This window comes from Herpailurus yagouaroundi, unplaced genomic scaffold, assembly GCF_014898765.1.
Source record: "Herpailurus yagouaroundi ecotype Mexico unplaced genomic scaffold, PumYag 100, whole genome shotgun sequence".
In the NCBI taxonomy this organism is placed as follows: Eukaryota; Metazoa; Chordata; class Mammalia; order Carnivora; family Felidae; genus Herpailurus; species Herpailurus yagouaroundi.
In genome coordinates this window covers 32,856,104-32,876,125 of record NW_024412391.1, presented here as the reverse complement: position 1 = coordinate 32,876,125, position 20,022 = coordinate 32,856,104, and the positions used below count along the sequence as shown (strand labels likewise).

General features: G+C 34.1%; 2 protein-coding genes across 2 annotated transcripts in view; one reads left to right on the top strand and one right to left on the bottom strand.

The window, feature by feature from the left end:
• Window positions 1–11,971, top strand: part of LRRN3 (leucine rich repeat neuronal 3) — a 37,482-nt gene extending 25,511 nt beyond the window's left edge. Inside the window, exon 2 of the mRNA XM_040472223.1 lies at window positions 8,958–11,971. Within this exon, the coding sequence (XP_040328157.1) occupies window positions 9,317–11,443 (2,127 nt within the window). The 5' untranslated portion in view covers window positions 8,958–9,316 and the 3' untranslated portion in view covers window positions 11,444–11,971. The remainder of the gene's footprint in view (window positions 1–8,957) is intronic.
• The window catches only part of IMMP2L (inner mitochondrial membrane peptidase subunit 2), a 702,214-nt gene that overhangs the window by 243,571 nt on the left and 438,621 nt on the right, over window positions 1–20,022 (bottom strand). The gene's annotated exons all lie outside the window — the stretch shown is intronic.

The window sequence follows — 20,022 nt, the reverse complement described above, 5'->3', positions numbered from 1 at the left end:
GAGCATTTCCTTCTTCCCTGCCCCATCCATTATGTAGCTAATATTTATCATGAAGGTTGAGTGCTATCATACTACACTTGGAGCTTCTTCCCACCTTACAAGAGAGGCTAATTTGGATTTGGTCAGGGCCAACAGAAATAGACCTAACTGTGGCAGACCTATAACCTGGGATGATGGTGGAGGAATCTGCACTAGAAACAACAGCTAAAGTCTTCCCAAATTTTCAACAGTCCTCCAGAATACACCACCTTTACATGAGTCACCTCACCTCTGAGGGTCTCCATTTCTTTATTTCTAAGAGAGGATGGATGGTTCAGAAAGTGAGGTTTTTGGAGCCCTTTCAGGATCAGATGCTATGAACAGGAAGCCAAGCTGAGTACCATCTATATCCTTCCAGATATCTGCCTTACCACACTCTCCTACACCACCCTACTTCATGTGCTAACCGGAATAGATCTTTCCTATGGTTTATTTAATATAAATTTTGGTAATACTGTATGTGAACAAAGAGTTCACGCTGAGTACCAAATGGATCTCTATACCCATTTCCACTGAAAATTGTGCGACACCAAATATATGCTGATTTTATATGATACCCAATATATCCAGGTGACTGATACTTCAATAGTAACAAAAATCCCTACCTTGAAATCATAATGGTTATATATAGAAACATTTCAGTCATAATGGTTACATTGTTTATATATCAATATTAATAGTTATTGACAACTCATTTTTCCATCAAGGGACTTAATCCAGGCAATTTATTTACCCAGTAGTTAGCATGCCTGAATTTGATGACTAAAGTAACTCTCTTTTTTCATTTGCTACTATGTAGATAAAAATGTGAAATTAAATAGGAATAACTCCAGGTAATTAATCTGATAGCATTTAAAAACCTCATGACTAAAATTCACTGAGCCTGATGTGTTAAGGACATAGGACTAGAGTACTGAATGTAAACCTATGATCAATTAAATACAGAGGTTAAAATTGAATAAGTCACTTTACCCACAACCATTTTTTAGATATCTTTTTTAAACCCTTTCATGTTTACAGAGTAATAAATACATTTACAATGGGAAGGAACTTTAACTGTCATATAGCTGATTTCTAAATTTTAATGATCCATGACTTGAGGCACAGGAAAATAAGGTATCCTGTCCACAATTACAAAATCATCTAGTAAACCTGACCCATGTTTCATATCACAAAGCAAACTTGCTTCTCTATATCAATTTTTTGTCAACAGACGAATACTATAACATTCATTAAACTGTTCTAAATAGTTACCATTATCTACTTCCTGAGAGTTGACCCGCAATTCAAACAATTAGTTTTGAAAAACTGGAAAATAAATATTTCTCAAGGCAAAATGAATACCCTTTTATAGGAATGCATTTAGTATAATTCAGCAATACCTTTGGGATATGGAACCTTCAATTAGAACTGAAGAAAGACTGAGCCTTACAACAAAGGCATAAAACCAGATAATGGGAAAATAGAATTTAAGTTCTTTATACAAATGAACTTAGCTAGCAATTTGCTATAGAAGAAAAGGAAAAACTGGGCTTTAATGTAGCCATGGCAACTTCCTATCTTCACAAATCTCTGAACTTAAATATCCAAATGTTTCTCTTCTTCAGGCTCTGTAGTCTTTATAATATACATAATGAGTTACAGGAAACAAGCGCACTTTGTTCTTAAGCTTTAGCATTGTAAAAATTCATCTGAAAGATAGTGGATTTTAAATCTTCTTCCCCATGTTTCCTCGGTATACTTAAGCTGACTTTTTAGATAAGCAGCATAAAAGAACACAGAACATTCAGATTGCTTCTGTTGGATGGATAGAATGGAGCATCCCCTCCTATATATATCAGAGAACAGTGCATATACTTTTATTGTGTCAACTCTATTGTGCACCATCCCTAACCATTTACACCTTGGATAACTGAGAATTTGGTAAGGAGATACTGCATCTGATTTATTGCTGACTCTCCAGTGTTAACAGTGCCTGCCAAAAAGCAGTTGTTCAATAATGTTTCTTAAGAGATGAAAAACAGATGAAGCTAAGGAATAACGAACTTTTTTACCAAGAAAAAAGTAGCTTTTGCCCTAAAAGTTTCCATATAAAAGTATGTCTAGAAACAATTTCTATTTTTAGATTAAAGAAATCTCAAGTTATAATGAGTATCCACAGGTATTAAAAATATTCTAATATTTGGGAAGCCCTAAAACTTCTTTCTCTTAATTAATATCCTGGACTGTAAAGTTTCATGCTGCCAGCCAGAGTAGAATTATACATATATTGTATGTATAATTTGAAACATAAAATGTTTTAGGACTTTGACTCTTCCTCAGGCAAAATCTACATGGGGAGCCAATAGGAAAAATGAAATATACTGTGAAGAAAAATTGAAAAAGCACAAAGGACATATGTTGAATGAAAATTCCACATCTTGGGGCACCTGTGTGTCTCAGTTGGTTAAGTGTCTGACTCTTGATTTCAGTTCAGGTCATGATCTCACAGTTGGTGAGATTGAGCCACGCTGTCAGTGCAGAGCCTGCCTGGGATTCTCTCTCTCTCCCTCTCTCTCTTTCAAAATAAATAAACTTAAGAAAATAATTTTAATAAAATTCCCCATCTTAAAATGCTTTAAATTTTTTTTAAAAAGGTCTTCTGAACCAACTCCACCTACACACACAAAAAAGACTTAACTGTCAAATTACACTCTGTCAATGAAAAATAATTTTTTATGTTTCAATTTTTACAAATCTTATGAAATCAGATTACAAATGAAAGCATATGACCGATACAGCAGGCCCTCAGCAAATATTTATGGAAAGACGGAATGGAAGCATAAATGAAAGAGTAGATAAATGATAATCTCTAATGAGGGCTGACATTGAACTTGTAGGACTCATTCATTCAAATCATTTAAAAGAGCCTTTATATAATACATTTCCTTGAGATGTCAGTTTTCATTCCTGGTGACATTTCATTAACATTATCTGCTGAACTTTTATAATATTCAATTATAATTTATTTTGCTTTAATATATAAAAGATTCAGTTGACTTTAAAACTGAAAGAAGATATAAAAATGACCTTCTAAAATAGTTTTACCTTTAAAAAACAACTGGAAATAAAATAGCGAATTATGAGTTAGTCCTTACCTCCTAAGAATATGACCATATATATGAATGTTCACCATAAAAAATGGGAATCATTTAATGGCAATGCATATACTGTTCATAACAATAGTTTGTATATGGCTTATTTACTCTATTTTAAGGAAGAAAAGTAAGATAGTTTACCTACATGTTATCTGTTTACAACCGCCCATCCACATTATAAATATTTATTGAAGACTTATGTTCCAGTGCCTGTGCTAGGTTCCAGAGCAAGCAACAGCCCTAAAACCATTAAAACTCAAGTTGAAATATTGATTTCTTGAAGTACAATTTTCCTGCTCTTATTTTAGAAGAAAAAATTCCTGGTATCTTGATATGGGAAATTATGTAAGTACACCAATAATTATTAATGCAAGTTTTCTAAGCTTGAAAATAATTTTTCAGAGTTTATTATTTTTTCAATGTATTCAAAAAGGAAACAGAGGAGAGGGAAAGACGGGGAAGAGAGAAAATAAAAGTAAGAGGGTTTATGGCATTAAAATTCTCAAAGAATGAACATGGGATTAAGTTGGTCAATTTTTTAGTGATATAATTACCTTAATATTTTTAAAAATTTTTATACAGATGCATATAAAAAACAAAAATCTCTACTTAAATCAATACTGCCATTATAATTATTCAGCCAAAATCCCGACATGGCCAACAGCAGTAACCATTGTCTCAGTGGTAAAGCTAAAATGTGGCTTTAAAGAACAGCTATGTTTTTAAATTGTTGCCTATAAAGTGAACCATTTTCTGTTTTGCCAGTGGATACTTTGTTGTACAATTGTGATATGTCTCCTTTTTAACCATCAGACAATAAGAAAAAAATTCTGTAAAACTCTGGGGGTGTATCTGTTTCTCTTTATTTTGTTCTGTGTTACTTATTGGCAGTTACTTAGGAAGAAAAAAAGTCATTTTCATCACTATTCCATATGCTATCATCCAATACAAATTATAGAAAGACACATTTGTGAGTCATTATTTTGCACACATTTGTTTAATTACTCCTACCCTGGAGGTACAAGGCTAGGTACTACTCAACCAATCAAATGCACTAATAATATAACCACAAAAGTAAGTGGAACCCAGACCTAATAATATAATCTCATAATCTAGTAAGGAAATAATAATCCAGTCATCTCCATCTAATAAGAGGGTAATCTAATAATCTAATGTCTAACACTTTTATGTTCAGTAAGGGGAAAAAAAGAAATGCAAACAAATGATTAAAACACAGAGAAGGGACCAAGAAAGAATCCAGGAAAAGTTTCCCAGCACAGAGGTTTCGGGGCTGAGATCATTCCAAGGGCCATGAGACCCAAGAGGTCTGGTTCCTGTGATAATACAATCTTTACTAAAGCAGTAACGTCAGATTATCATTTACAATGGCTGTGGTAATTAAGAACTCTAACCTGACTTACCTGCCTCTTATTCTACATTCACAAATTGCAGATACATAATTTGTAATTCCAAGTATATTTTTTTAATAAAGTAACAGCATTGGCCAGCAGCTTCAGACATCTGTATTCTCCTGACAGTCACATTTCTCATTGTAATGTACCGGCATTTTGTTTCATCCTTTGCAAGTATGGTTAGTGTGAATCTCACACTAGTTACTATTAGTAGATTGATGAAATTAATTTTCTAACTGAAAAGCTGAAGACCAAAGTAGTGACAGCCCTGCTGAGAAACAAAATCACTACAGTACCCTTTTGTTCAAATTATTTCATCTCATCTCTACACATGAATGCAGTGTGGATTACTAGACAGAACTGCTGTACCTGAAGGCAAAACCTGGCTTCTAATGTCACCCCATCATTTATTAACTGTGTGATCTCTGGCTGATGGGTTTCACATACCTTTACATAAAAAATGGAAAATGGGATTTACTTGCCAGCCAAACTCACAACGTCATTATTTTGTTTTTAATGTTTATTCTTAAGAGAGAGAGACAGAGACAGAGACAGAGCATGAGTGGGGAAGGGGAGGAGAGAGAGAGAGGGAGACACAGAATCTGAAGGTGGCTCCAGGCTCCAAGCTATCAGCACAGAGCCTGATGCGGGGCTTGAACTCATGAACCGTGAGATCATAACCTCAGCTGAAGTCAGATGCTTAACCGACTGAGCCACACAGGCACCCCTCTCACAAGGTCATTATTAACAAAATAAACAATGAATAAGAAAAGGCTTTGAAAACCATGAAGCACTAAGATATAAGATATTATTACTACCTTATTATCCTGCAAACAATCTATGCCAAACAGTCCATTAGTGAAAGCATCATAATCATTTCCAAAGACATAAGAAAAAAAATCAATATTACAATGAAGAAAGGAAAAATTTCCACATCTTCTATTGTGCTTCTCATACTGACAATTTCTTCCTACAGATCGGGAGAAATAAAATTTGAACTTGTTCACTACTATAAGAACTCTCCTTTCCAAAACTTCCAGAACAAATCTAGTTCAAATGTGGTTGTTTCTGGCATATGGCTACATATATAATGAAATGAGGTCAGAAAAGAGTTTCCAATTAAACAAAGATATAAATTTAAGAAAACAGAGGGTAATTTTAAAATAAAAAGTGGCATTATTAGGTTAACATCCCTCAAAAGAAGAGTTCATCTTAAATATTTTTAACCCTCTAGTTAACATAAGGATATAGGCCTCTCTGCTGGAGAAAGTCAATTTAAGTGATTAATTGGCAGAAGTGATGCTTTCTTAGTTCTCAACTGAATGATTTATGGGAACATGCAGAAATGTATTTGTACTTTGTACCTAGGTTTTTTTCTTCATTTGGGGAAGAAAGAGGCAGATTTCAATTTTAGTTGTATTCAGGTACCCTTCCCATGTGCTCCCATATCAGCTCTACAATTAATTATAACCATCTGTCTACTTGTGCTTCCCCTTCCAGACTAGAACCTTCAGAAGGGAAGAGAACATGTCCAGGTCATTTTTTCACCCTCTAGCTATTACCCCAATAACTGGAACACAGAAGGTGCTCATTAATTGACTGAATAAATTAAGGAAAAAACTATAGATATATTAGATTGACTTTTCTTTAAAGTCTAATGTTCCTTTGGATTATACTCAAATTTAATCTTTGAAATTTAGTAATATAGTCAACATGTATTCTGTATAATAGATTTATGCATGTTAAAGCAGCTGAATATTGAAACTGGTAAATTAAACAGATGGAAATGCTTAAATTATATGTAGAGAAGATGAATATATACATTTATTAATATAATTCATTTATACATTCATTCAAAACATTTCTGGAAAATCTACTACATTCTAATCACCATGCTCAGGAACTGGGAATAGAAAGTCAGGCAGGCCTTAAGCTCTCAAGGAGATGACTACCTGGTGAGGCCGAGAATCAAGTAAATATTCTGATAGAGGTGTGTGCTGGGACCATGGAATGACTGTGGAGGGCAGTAAGGTACACCTGGAGGGGAGGGGTTATATGGAAGGTTTCACAGAGAGGTGATGCTTGAACTGAGGACTGACCAAACAGCAAGAGTAACTAAAACAAAGAAACAGACATTCCAGGCAGAGAGAAGATGAGGTACCCAGAGCTCTATTGACAGAGGGAAGGCTGCATGCAGAATGGCATAAGATGATGAGAAGCACAGAGAAAGAGAAGAGAAATCCCAGATTGTGGAGGGTCCTATGGGTCAATGATTTATCAGGAATCTTCAGTGAAGAAGGAGGTATATTAGATTCTCTCCTCAAGGGACTCAGAGTCTACTTGAAATAGATTAGGAATAATAGCCAAAAGGTCCAGTTTAAAGCAAAACAACAACAAAAAAGGACTCAGCCACACATACAAAAAAATAATCTTGCCATTTGCAAACAATATGAATGGACCTAGAAGGTATTAAGCTAAGTGAAGTAAGCTACATAAAGACAAGTAATTATATGATTTCACTTGTATGTGGAATCTGAAAAACAAAATAAATGAACAACAACAACAACAAAACAAACAGACTCATAGATAAAGGCAATAAACCAGTGATTGCCAAAGGGGAGGGGAGTGGGGCAATGGGTGAAATAAGTGAAAGGGATTAAGAAGTAAGAACTTCCAGTTATAAAATATATAAGTTGCAGAGATGAATAGTACAGCGTAAGGAATATAGTCAATAATACTGCAATAACTACTATGGCAACAGATGATAACTACACTTATTGTGGTGAACATTTTGTTATGTACATAACTCTTGAATCACCTGTTGTACATGTTGTACACCTGAAATGAATATAACATGTTAACTATACATCAACTAAAAATAAAAAAAAAAATTTCCTTAAAAAGTGGAATTTTAGATTAGCTAACAGATGAAGTAATGAAAAAAGAAAAAGACACTTTTAATTCAAGGCAACTTAGTACTTATCCGCACTTCGCAATTCAGTTTTTAGATAAAATCACATCTCGGGACCCTTGGCTGGCTCAGTCAATAGAGCATGCAACTCTTGAGCTTAGTGTTATGAGTTTGAGACCAATGGTGGGGGTAGAGATTAAACTCTTAAAATAAAAGTCACATCTCTTAAAGGATAAGAGGAAAATTAGGTATGACTGTTAACTGTAAATTGTTTATAATTTTAAAAATCAATTTTTTTAACTTAAAAACATGTTTCTCTCTGTAGAGACTGCATTTCCAAATATATTTATCTCTCTCATAGAAACACCCATCTTAGAGCAAGTCAACATGCCAATATGAATGTCAATACTGGGCAGAGATGAAAGAAATAACAGTATTTACAAAATCATCATTCAGAAGACCACTATTGCTGGGAGGCAAAAAGCCCCAGAATGAGGAGTGCAGGCATGCTCTAGTTGCAGGAAGAGTTCACCCACAGTCCAACTGATGGAGTATACATCTAAAAGCAGTGTGGTATTTTAAAACACAGCACATATCAAAACTACAACCTAATTTTGGATTGCTTATTTTTATGCGATAAAGACATTAGTATCCACTTAAAAGATGGAATATCTAAGTGCCTGTTTTCCTCATGTAATAAAGTTATTTTTTCATTTTTAGTGACTAATGGGATGTAAGTTACTTTCAGGGAAAAAGAAAACAGTCAAACGTTAATCTGAATGTCAGTAAAGAATGACAATCTACAGGTACATCCATGGCAAATTAGACTTAATCGCTTCCAAATACTGAAAAATTCAAGTCACTTTATACAAAGGAGACTATGGAGAGAAACATGAATGTCAATGGGAAATCTGGCTAAATCCCACTACTTCTAGTTCATTGCATAATTTGTTTCTAAATTTTATCTCTTGGGAACCCGAGGAACCACAGGCTAACTCATTTAATTGTAATTGAACAGTATTATTTATTTGTAACCATTTAATTTTGCTCTTCTAAGAGAAAAAAGCAAGCCATCATCTTTGAAAGGCTCTTCTTTTTCCCTATAACTAATTATGAAAGAGAATGACAAATATAATAAACAAAATTCCCATGTATAAACAAGTAAAGATGGGAAGTAACAGAAAAATTCTAGAAGCATATTCACTGTGTTTAATATAACTTCAGCCTTCTAAAGACTTGATTTCTCAGCCTGTCCAATGTCTGGGCCAAGGATAGTCATAACAAGGACAAAGTCATCAAAACATATTGAGTTAATTGTAAACTAAAAAAAAATTATATGTAAGATAATCATAATTAGTTAATCAATCATGGTATTTTATGGGTATTAATTATGGTATCTTTTTTTCCTTTGGACTAATTGATCTTCTCTTTTTTCTTTTATGTTCTATTTTATTATAGTCAGCATCATGCTGCTATTCTCGCAAGTACTGAACAAGCATGGGATGTGAATATCACACTCCTAAATAAATGAATTGCTCAATTTCCTGTGACCATCTATACATCCTCCATCTTCAGAAAGTGTATCAGTGTTCTATCATAGAGGAGATAGTGGTCTGTTTTCCAATATGCATGACATCTCTGGACAAGACAATTGTGACACCAGCACTTATTTCCATGAAGAAAAACTTTGTGGTTTTATGGCATTCATCATTTGACAAATGCACCTATTTTCCTTATCAATCAGCTCTTACTGAACTTATTCGCAGTGACTGTGGAATCCTTAAGGGCCCATTAAATTTCTGAAGAAGAAAGCTAAGATGAAGGACATGCCACTCCGAATTCATGTGCTACTTGGCCTCGCTATCACTACACTAGTACAAGCTGTAGATAAAAAAGCGGATTGCCCACAATTATGTACATGTGAAATCAGGCCTTGGTTTACACCCAGATCCATTTATATGGAAGCATCTACAGTGGATTGTAATGATTTAGGTCTTTCGAGTTTCCCAGCCAGATTGCCTGCTGACACACAGATTCTGCTCCTACAGACTAACAATATTGCAAAAATTGAATACTCCCTAGACTTTCCAGTAAACCTTACTGGCCTGGACTTATCTCAAAACAATTTATCCTCAGTCACCAATATTAATGTAAAAAAGATGCCTCAGCTTCTTTCTGTGTATTTAGAGGAAAACAAACTAACTGACTTGCCTGAAAAATGTCTGTCTGGACTGAGCAACTTACAAGAACTCTATATTAATCACAACTTGCTTTCTACAATTTCACCCGGAGCCTTTATTGGCCTACATAATCTTCTTCGACTTCATCTCAACTCAAATAGATTGCAGATGATCAACAGTAAGTGGTTTGATGCTCTTCCCAATCTGGAGATTCTGATGATTGGGGAAAATCCAATCATCAGAATCAAAGACATGAACTTTAAGCCGCTTATCAATCTTCGCAGCCTGGTTATAGCTGGTATAAACCTCACGGAAATACCAGATAATGCCTTGGTTGGACTTGAAAACTTAGAAAGCATCTCTTTTTACGACAACAGGCTTATTAAAGTGCCCCATGTTGCTCTCCAAAAAGCTATAAACCTCAAATTCCTGGATCTAAATAAAAATCCCATTAATAGAATACGGAGGGGTGATTTCAGCAATATGCTACACTTAAAAGAGTTGGGAATAAATAATATGCCTGAGCTGATTTCCATCGACAGTCTTGCAGTGGATAACCTGCCAGATTTAAGAAAAATAGAAGCTACAAACAACCCCAGGTTGTCTTACATTCACCCAAATGCATTTTTCAGACTACCCAAGCTGGAATCACTCATGCTTAACAGCAATGCCCTTAGTGCCCTGTACCATGGTACAATTGAGTCTCTGCCAAACCTCAAGGAGATCAGCATACACAGCAATCCTATCAGGTGTGATTGTGTCATCCGCTGGATTAATATGAACAAAACCAACATTCGATTTATGGAGCCAGACTCACTGTTTTGTGTGGACCCACCTGAATTCCAAGGACAAAATGTTCGGCAGGTGCATTTCAGAGAAATGATGGAAATATGTCTCCCTCTTATAGCTCCTGAGAGCTTTCCTTCTAATCTGGATTTAGACACTGGGAGCTATGTTTCCTTGCATTGTAGAGCTACTGCAGAGCCACAGCCTGAAATCTACTGGATAACACCTTCTGGTCAAAAACTCTTACCTAATACTCTGAAAGACAAGTTCTATGTCCATTCTGAAGGCACACTAGATATAAATGACATAACCCCAACAGAAGGGGGTTTATATACTTGTATAGCAACTAACCTTGTTGGTGCTGACTTGAAGTCTGTTATGATCAAAGTGGATGGTTCTTTTCCCCAGGATAACAATGAATCCTTAAATATTAAAATAAAAGATGTTCAGGCCAATTCAGTTCTGGTGTCTTGGAAAGCAAGTTCTAAAATTCTCAAATCCAGTGTTAAGTGGACAGCCTTTGTCAAGACTGAAAATGCTCATGCTGCCCAAAGTGCTCGAATACCATCTGATGTCAAGGTATATAATCTTACTCATCTGAACCCATCAACTGAGTATAAAATTTGTATTGATATCCCCACCATCTATCAAAAAACCAGAAAACAATGTGTAAATGTCACCACAAAAGGTTTGGACCCTGATCAAAAAGAATATGAAAAGAGTAACACCACCACATTTATGGCCTGCCTTGGAGGCTTTCTGGGGATTATTGGTGTGATATATCTTTTCAGTTGCCTCTCCCAAGACATGAACTGTGATGGTGGACATAGCTATGTGAGGAATTACTTACAGAAACCAACCTTTGCATTCAGTGAGCTTTATCCTCCTCTAATCAACCTCTGGGAAGCAGGCAAAGAAAAAAGTACAGCACTGGAAGTGAAAGCAACTGTTATAGGTGTGCCAACAAATATGTCCTAAAAACAACTAAGTAAACCTACTTCAAAGAAAATCTTAAGACTGCACCTATGCTTGAAAAAAGACAAAAGCAGAGAAATATTACTTTCTAGAAAGAAGTTTAAGCTTCACCAATGCTGCTCCTGACCAAGGGAAATATGTACAAGTTCAGCATTTTAATTACCTGGCTTCAAAGGGTACTGTGGCAACCAAATAAAATAATTCCATTTTCTAGAACTTTCATGTAACTTTTATGTCTGGACTACAGTTAAAGTGGACAAAAACATTTCTGTATTTTTTTTAAGTATATAAGAGTAGTTGAACTGAGCAATACCTCCTCCTGTGTTGTATTACACATGTTAGCCACGAGTTTTTGCAGTGACTAGATAACTTGAATTGACACGTGGTGTAATAAAATGGACAAATTCTGTAGAGTAGACACAGTGAGTATGTGGGTCTCTTTTATAAGAAAAAAAATACATTTTGGATTAAAATCAATTGCTTTTGTCTTGTTTTTGTTTCTAAATAAAGAATAATTTCTGGGAAATGTCATCTGATCAAGTGTCATTTAAATGACAGCATTTTTTAAAAGTGTTTTTCTATAATGAAATTTGGAATGCTAAGACACTTTTATTGGGTTCTGTAATTACATATTTGTAATGTACAAGAATGAATTTAGGACGTTTTATCTGTATTGAAAGGCAATAACAACAACAACAACAACAACAACAACAACAACACTCTATTTAACCCTTTATTGACAGAAACAAATCCTCAGGGATATCATGCAATCACTTAAATACTTTCTTAACAAGCAACTTTTGGAGTGGATTTAATTGTTAAGTTCACATAATGTAAATCCAATATCTGAGGAACTGAAAATTTTATTTTAATAATGAGTAGTACCTCAACTGTAAGCTGCTTGCTTTGCAGAAAATATTGCCAAATTTTGGCAGGACTTAGGATTTAGGTCTAATTTTCAAATCTCTGATTCTGAATATTTAATGTGCTTCACTGCAGTAAGAAGAAAATGATATAATAATTTGCTGTGTTTCAAATCTAACAACCAAACACGTTGTACAAGAACCCAAAAGAGGGAGGTTTATATACTTGCATAGCAACTTACCTGGTTGGTGCTGACTTGAAATCTGCTATGATCAGAGTGAAGGGTTCTTTCCCCAGGATGACCATAAGTTTTAGAATTTTAGAAGACTAGGATATTCCAAGAGTAGGATTTTAAAATTTTACTTTAAACATATTAGATATTTGGTAGAGTATGCTTATCAGGTTCAATTTTATAAAATTCTCCCTTTTATTGTTCACCACCATACAAAAGTGACATAAATCAGATAATTCCAGAGTGTAACAAAATTTAAGAGGATAGTTTTGATAATAAACAGAAAAAGCTTCAAAGACTAATTTAGAGTAAAGGGAAAAGATTTAGTTCTCTATGACTATATTTAAGACACCTAAAAAACACAGCTTAAAAAAATCAATGAAGTTCCAAAAACATTACTAATCATTTAAAGATCTAAAATAGGAAATATAAAGATTTCTCTTGGAGAAAATAACCAAAGTCTTTCGGGGTTTTAAGTCATATTTCCAAACAAAGACCCACAGTCCTAAAAAATAAATGCATTTGTGTACAAAAAAATATCCTGAAACAATAAAAACCTTCTAAGATAATAAGCCATACTTTTTATAGGCAAATCGCTTACCTCTACAAAGCAATAAGGCTTCCATGTTAATTGCTGCTTTGCCTGTTCATAATGAAGTGTTTAACTTTTCTTACAATAGCTTGCTGCATGTTATCAACATGTCACTGGTCTGTGAACATTTCCAGCCCGTAGCCATATCAATTTATTTGTTAATGCAGACATTTGCTTTTATGATAGCCTTGACAGTTTCTAATTAAATCCTGCTGTTTTTGACAAAGTGGAAGGTAATTGTTATGAACTCTTTAAAACAAAAGGACAAACTGTGTTAATTTTAACACATCGAAAATATAAAACTTGCTAATTCAATGTGTTTCCCAAACACAAATTTTACATTCTGATGAATCACTATCAGACAGAGGCTGACATTAGAATTTATCAGGAAGGCACGCTCATACATCATGAGATGTTTCAGCACCATGGACAGAGCTTTTTAGAGCCAGGCTATTTGTCAAAAATATAGGAGCTGAAATATGACCTATTAGGAGGCAGGTATTGCATAGGTCAGCAAGAACTTGCTCAGGTATCTTGTATGTTTCTTTTAAACCTATCTGCCCGAAGAACTATAACAAACATAGCAGAAAGCTTAAAATGCATTTCAAGCTACATTTTTCTTAGAAAAATTGTTGCAAATAAGCACTCTGAATAGTTACCTAACAGTGGACAATGAAATGAAGTATTTTTGTTACAGCCAAATAAATACAGATGCTCAAAGAAAATCATGATCCTATTTACTTCCTTAAAATTTAATCTAAATTGCCAATGAGAGTAAAAAGACATTTGCTTCAATAACAAGAACGGCATTTCCTTCTAAGCCTCACATAAAATTAAGCACTAGTCAGAATACTCAAAGCATGTAACTTACACTTTGGTGATACTATATGGATGCGATGGCAAACTTTACCTATAACAAAACTCTAAAGTTTATACCTCTGTGAATGTCAACGGATCTTCTCACCTTGTATGGAGAAAAACACTTTTTCACAAAAATATTTAAAAATTTTTTAAATTTGATTTGAGAGACAGCACATGTGCACAAGCAGGGTAGGGGCAAAAGAAGAGAAAGAGAAAGAGAGAATCTCAAGCAGGCTTCAGGCCCAGCACAGAGCCCAATGCGGGGCTCAATCCCATGACCCTGGGATCTTGACCTGAGCTGAAATCGTAAGCCGGATGCTCAGTTGACTGAGACACCCAGGCAACCATTTACAAGAATGATTTTAAAATAATTATATGCTTTATAATTTATACTATGTAATAAAATTCAAATCTTCTGAAGATAAGCATGCCCCGTTGAATACAAGTGATGTATGAAAACAATGCAGAGCAAAATGTGTCTTTGTTAGCAAAGGTAATCAACAATATGCTGCCAGTCATGTGCTGACAATTTTGCCTAGAAAGAAATGAAATCCATTTATGGTGCCTCTATCTATCTTTTGATACTTGTTTTAATTCTTAAAATTTTATTTTAATTAGATAAAAGGTTTTTAAGCAAAATTACATATCAGCAAGCATAAGTTTAAAATTATAATTCCTTAGTCTATTTGTTAAACTGTAATTTCTTTGGTTACCCTCTATAAATATTTACTGTATGGCTATTCATCACTGGAAAAACAGAAGTGAACAGGACATATTTCCCACCACTTAAGAGACTTATATTCTACTGGATTACATACTGGTTATATATCACTGCTTTCACAAGTATGTGTTAATTAGGTTACCTAGTAAGAGTCCCAGTTTCAATCTATACTTTCACAGAATAACAATACTCAAAATATCATGTTTTATTCTTGCTCTAAAAGGTTTTACTTATTATACTTTGATATGAGAATTTAATTCAAATTTATTATGGGCTTTAATGCACACACACACACACACACACACACACACACACACACACACACCAGCCTGAATCTATACCTAAACTGGTTAAATCAAGAGTCATGTCTACCAACTATGAGCAAAAAATTTAAAATTTTATAGATTATTCTTTCACATGAAAAAATCAGAAGAGATATGTCATTAACTAATAAAGCTAACAATAAAAACAATGAAAGGTTTAAAACTATGTGTTTGCTAAAGCAAGGGAAAATTCCAATGAAATACCTCACAGCTGCCACAAGTGTCAGGAAAAAAAATCTCATTGTATATATCACTATTAAACAAAATCTTCAGCTTCATCCCAATGTTGGCAGTTTAGGAGATACGTAATAATGAACAGTGATTAAATTGCGGCTGCATTTTCTTTGATCCAATCTCCCTGCTCTCTCTCTCTCTCTCTCTCTCTCTCTCTCTCTCTTTCTCTCTCTCTCTCCCTTTCTCTAATACTCTCCTTCCCACACAACAAAGTATAATAAATAAGTATACTTCCCAACAAAGTATAATAAATTAGTAAAAGTTTTTTTTTAAGTGTATAGTTGCCAGATATGTTTACTATATCAAGCATCCCAAATGGTCATAAACTACAATGATCTCTTCCACCACATTCTCAGATGGTAATATTCTCACCCTTAGTTCTACAGTCCCTATTCTATATCATTTTACCCTAATACATTGTTAACTAGGTCATTGCTTGGGATCATGGCAGTATGTTAGTGGAATGAAAGAACCATGCCTAGAAACAAAATGCACTAATCAGCACCTTGGAGCTCTGGAAAAAAAACTGATTCCAGTTTCAACACAATAGTGGCTGCTTCTGTGTGTTCATTTGTAAAATGAGGGCTCTATCTATTATTAAGGGTGACTACCACTTTGATTTATCTTATTCCTCTGAAGCAAGGGAAAAATAAAAACACCATTTGTACACAGGAATAAAATGACAAAATCAGAGTTAATTCTGAAAGTCATAATCCATATATCCAGTCCTAAGAAAAATCATTAAGAGATAAATGTTTAAAAAAGAATATTGCAGTGAAATATAGATTATTTCCAAAATCTATCCTAAACATTTTATTAATTATATAATAAAGGTGCCCTTGAATTGAGTAGTAAGCATTCAGTAGGCTTAGGTAAGAAGATCATATGAACCAGAACACAATTCATTTTTATTCCTACTGAAAATAGACAGGCCCACAGAGATTTGAATTTACTATTCTGATTCACTTTATATACACATCAGAGGGCTCCTAAAGCTATCTTTGAAATTAGCCATACAGTCAATACCAACTAAGGGGTTAGATACATCACAGATATATCAATACAACTTTCTCTTAAGAGCAAACTGAGGTATTCAAATAAGTAATAAATTCAGAGAAAATACCATATATGATTTCAAAATAAATGCAGAGTGGCCCAAAGTAACAAAGCATAGCACAGAGAGTTATGGTTGACCTTGGCAAGTCTTTCAGAAGAATGAACTATAACGGAATTTGAAGACCTCATGGCATTTTGTGTGTTTATATTTACCTTTTCCGACTCTAATATATCATTAAAAAAACTAATAGTACTATGTGACCAATGTAAGGAAAATCCAGCTTCTCATTAAAACATATGGTTCAGTGTCTGAAGTTATTGATTCAAAATCCAATTGCAATATCCATTTATAATGTTTATTAGCCACTGGAACAAATAGTGGAGTAAGCTTAGGACATAAATTGACCATCCTAATCCTAGCATTGAGAACATGAGAGTATAATAATAATAATAATAATAATAATAATAATAAATCTCTCTGTCATTTGTGGTACCAGATTCAGGGCTGGTAAAGACAAATAGTTCTTAAACCATGAGAGTTGCCACTATTAAAGCAATATGGTCAAACACACCAAAGGAGTTCTTCAAAAGAATACTTTATAAAGATGAAATTTATTATTAGAATTCAGATCAAAGTTGGATACCTCTGGCAAACATCCTTTTAATAATAGTTTCAGAGACCAGTCACATATTCAATAAAGAACAAGAAAACGTGTCTCCAAGAGAAGTTTAAGTTATCTAGGGTCCCTTTTCCTGTTTACTAGTCAATTAATCAATAAACCAACATTCCATTATATAATTTTCATATTAAATTATTTATTTTACCAGAGATTAAAATACATTTACAAACAGAATGCATGAATTTATATAACTATGAAATTTTAACTATCCAATTCAAACCTTTGAGCTTAAAACTCCTTCAAACAAGGGTTATGATATAGAAAAGGAACAAAAATAGAAGAAAACATTCATTTCTTTCTATGAACAAAATCTTTATCTATAAAAATATATAACAACAGATTGCACTGAAAAGAGGAACTACATCAAAAACAACTGTGTGAGGGTGAGGGCATTTAGGGTTTATGTCCAATGGATTATTTGTGTCTCAGTACAGGCTCAGTCCGAAAGTGATAATATAATGCTTGAGATATTTTTCTGGCATATAAAATGCTTAGCAATTAATATATTATTAACATATTATTATAGTTGAATAAATATGCATTAATATATACTTGAATAGCAAGATGAAAATTAGGAAGGAATAAGAGAAATATTTACTGAATGCTGAGCATGTGCCCAACTAACAATTTGCTAGGGTCCTAAGAAATCTACTCCGATTCTTAAGGAGAAAGGATATGGAAAAAAATGAACATTTACCATCTTAGTATGTCAGGTATACTAATGAATATGCTTACTCCCTCTCTTGTCTGTGTGTGTGTCTGCGTGTCTGTGTGTGTATATATATTTATATACAATATGTATAAATTCAATTTTTATGAAATTTCCAGTAGGACAGTATTCACACTCTCATTTTATAGAACGGCCTCAGAGAAGTTGAGTAATTTTCCTTCCTAAGAGAACAATATAATAATAGAGCAGAAAAACCAAATATACAACATCATGGCAAATAATAACATTCAGGTACTTTTTTAAGCATGCACAACCCACAAAAATAACTATCAGATAATATTTTGGGGGAGGAATAACCCATCAATAATATGTCAGATTCATTAATTATGCCTATTATCTTCTATCTATCTCCATCAACATGTTTCTTTATAACATTTTAACTCAGTTTTGCATATGGAATTAAATATAAAGGGACCCTATCTGTCAACTTGCAGTTAGTATTTACCCAAGACAGAAAAATGAGCACTCGTTTATCAACAATAACAGCGACAAAAACCTGCACATAATCTTAAAAATAAAAGTTTTAAAGTAAGTATATTCATGAAGTACTCACTGGATGCAAAGCACTTTTAGGGACTTTTAAAAGACTTTCTTGTGATTGTTCCCATGCATCCATTTCACAGTCCCAACGTATAAAGCTCTTGTTTTTCAATCCCATCACAGAAAAGTAAAAGATGGTCAATTACCTGTTTAACCCTCTTTCTGACTCCCAGATGATAATATCATATACAGTAACTCTGACCTTGGAAGGAGAATCCTGCTTTAAAAGTAAGGATTGAGGGAGAAACATTTTTCTTTCGCTGCTTTGCCATCATCCCCATCTTTGCCAGTACTGGAGCACTACCGCCATCATCTTAAGAGACTCAGCAGTCAGTGTGCTCTGATGGAGTTAATCTTTGTTGGATCGCATGTCTTGTGTCATAAACCTTGGCTTCTGAGGAGTAAATTTATGAAATGGAATTTGTGTATTGGTTCTGAGGAATTCTAATAAATGAATTTCGCTCTAGGAGAACGGAATTATTTAAGACAGGTTAGATGACACAGTTTGTTGAAAATGGGACAACAAAAAATATTAAATAAAAACTTGACACTGTCAAACTTATCAATGTAATAAAGATGTACAGATGCCTATTTGGAAGTTCATCATACATACTTTCCAGGAGAAGAAGCAAGGTAGTTTGGTAAAACAAACAAACAAAACGAACACATCCACAGGTTAATAAGTTTCTATGTAATTAAACTGGCATGAAGAAATAATTTTAAGTGTAAAGAACGTTCTCAGTATTCAGTGAATACTAAATTTTACTTGCAAATATTTGAAAGTCACTATGGTAAACCATGTTCTAATTCCAAATGATATGCCCACCTTGATTATTTTTTAATGAATCATTGGTATGGTAGAATTCCTTCTGAGAAATAAGATTTGGAAAATAATACAGCAAAGTTACTGAACAGAAAAGCAAGAAGTGGCCCATGTTTTCATTCATCCATGAATTTTATCCATGCACTCTTCATTTACTGAGGATCTACTAAGTGCTAGACACATTATTAACTACTAGAGATTCGATATTGACTGTGATAGACAAATTCCCTGACCTGACAACATTTATCATCTATAGGTAGGTGACAACAAGTAAATCTAGCAAATGCAGTGCAGGTTAATAAAAACAGTATAGGCATGAGGATAGCTTACATGTATTTGGGGGATATAGGTTATTATTTGGGGGATATAGGTTTCTGACCTATTATATAGGTCAGAAAGGATTTTGACAACTAAGACTATCTTTACACGATCTTCCAATTAAAGAGCAGAGGAATGCTGAGATAAGCTAGGGATAGTGTAGAGATGACAATAAGCTAAAGGATTTGAATAGCATCAGAGTGCTGTGTAACTAGGAGAAAGTCTTCAGGAAGGAAAAAAGCTAGAGTTGGCCTCAGAAAGAAAACTGGAAAGATGGGTAGAAATCAAAACTTATTTGTTCCTAACAAATATTTTGGCAGACACTACTATCCAAGAGAAAATGACAAGGTCAAATTTAAAACACCAGGACTAATTTATAAGGCTACAAATACTAGTTCTCCATCTTTCAATTGTGTCTCCCTCTGTAGCCAAACCCTAATCTCCCATCGTATCCCTAGTCATCCATAGCTGAACATATGAGAAGTGGAAAATAACAAAAGGAAAGTGAATTAAGCACACTCTGTACCCCACCCTCTCAGTCAGGTCTTTCCTAGTCTGAAACACCATGCGCGCGCGCGCGCGCGCACACACACACACACACACACACA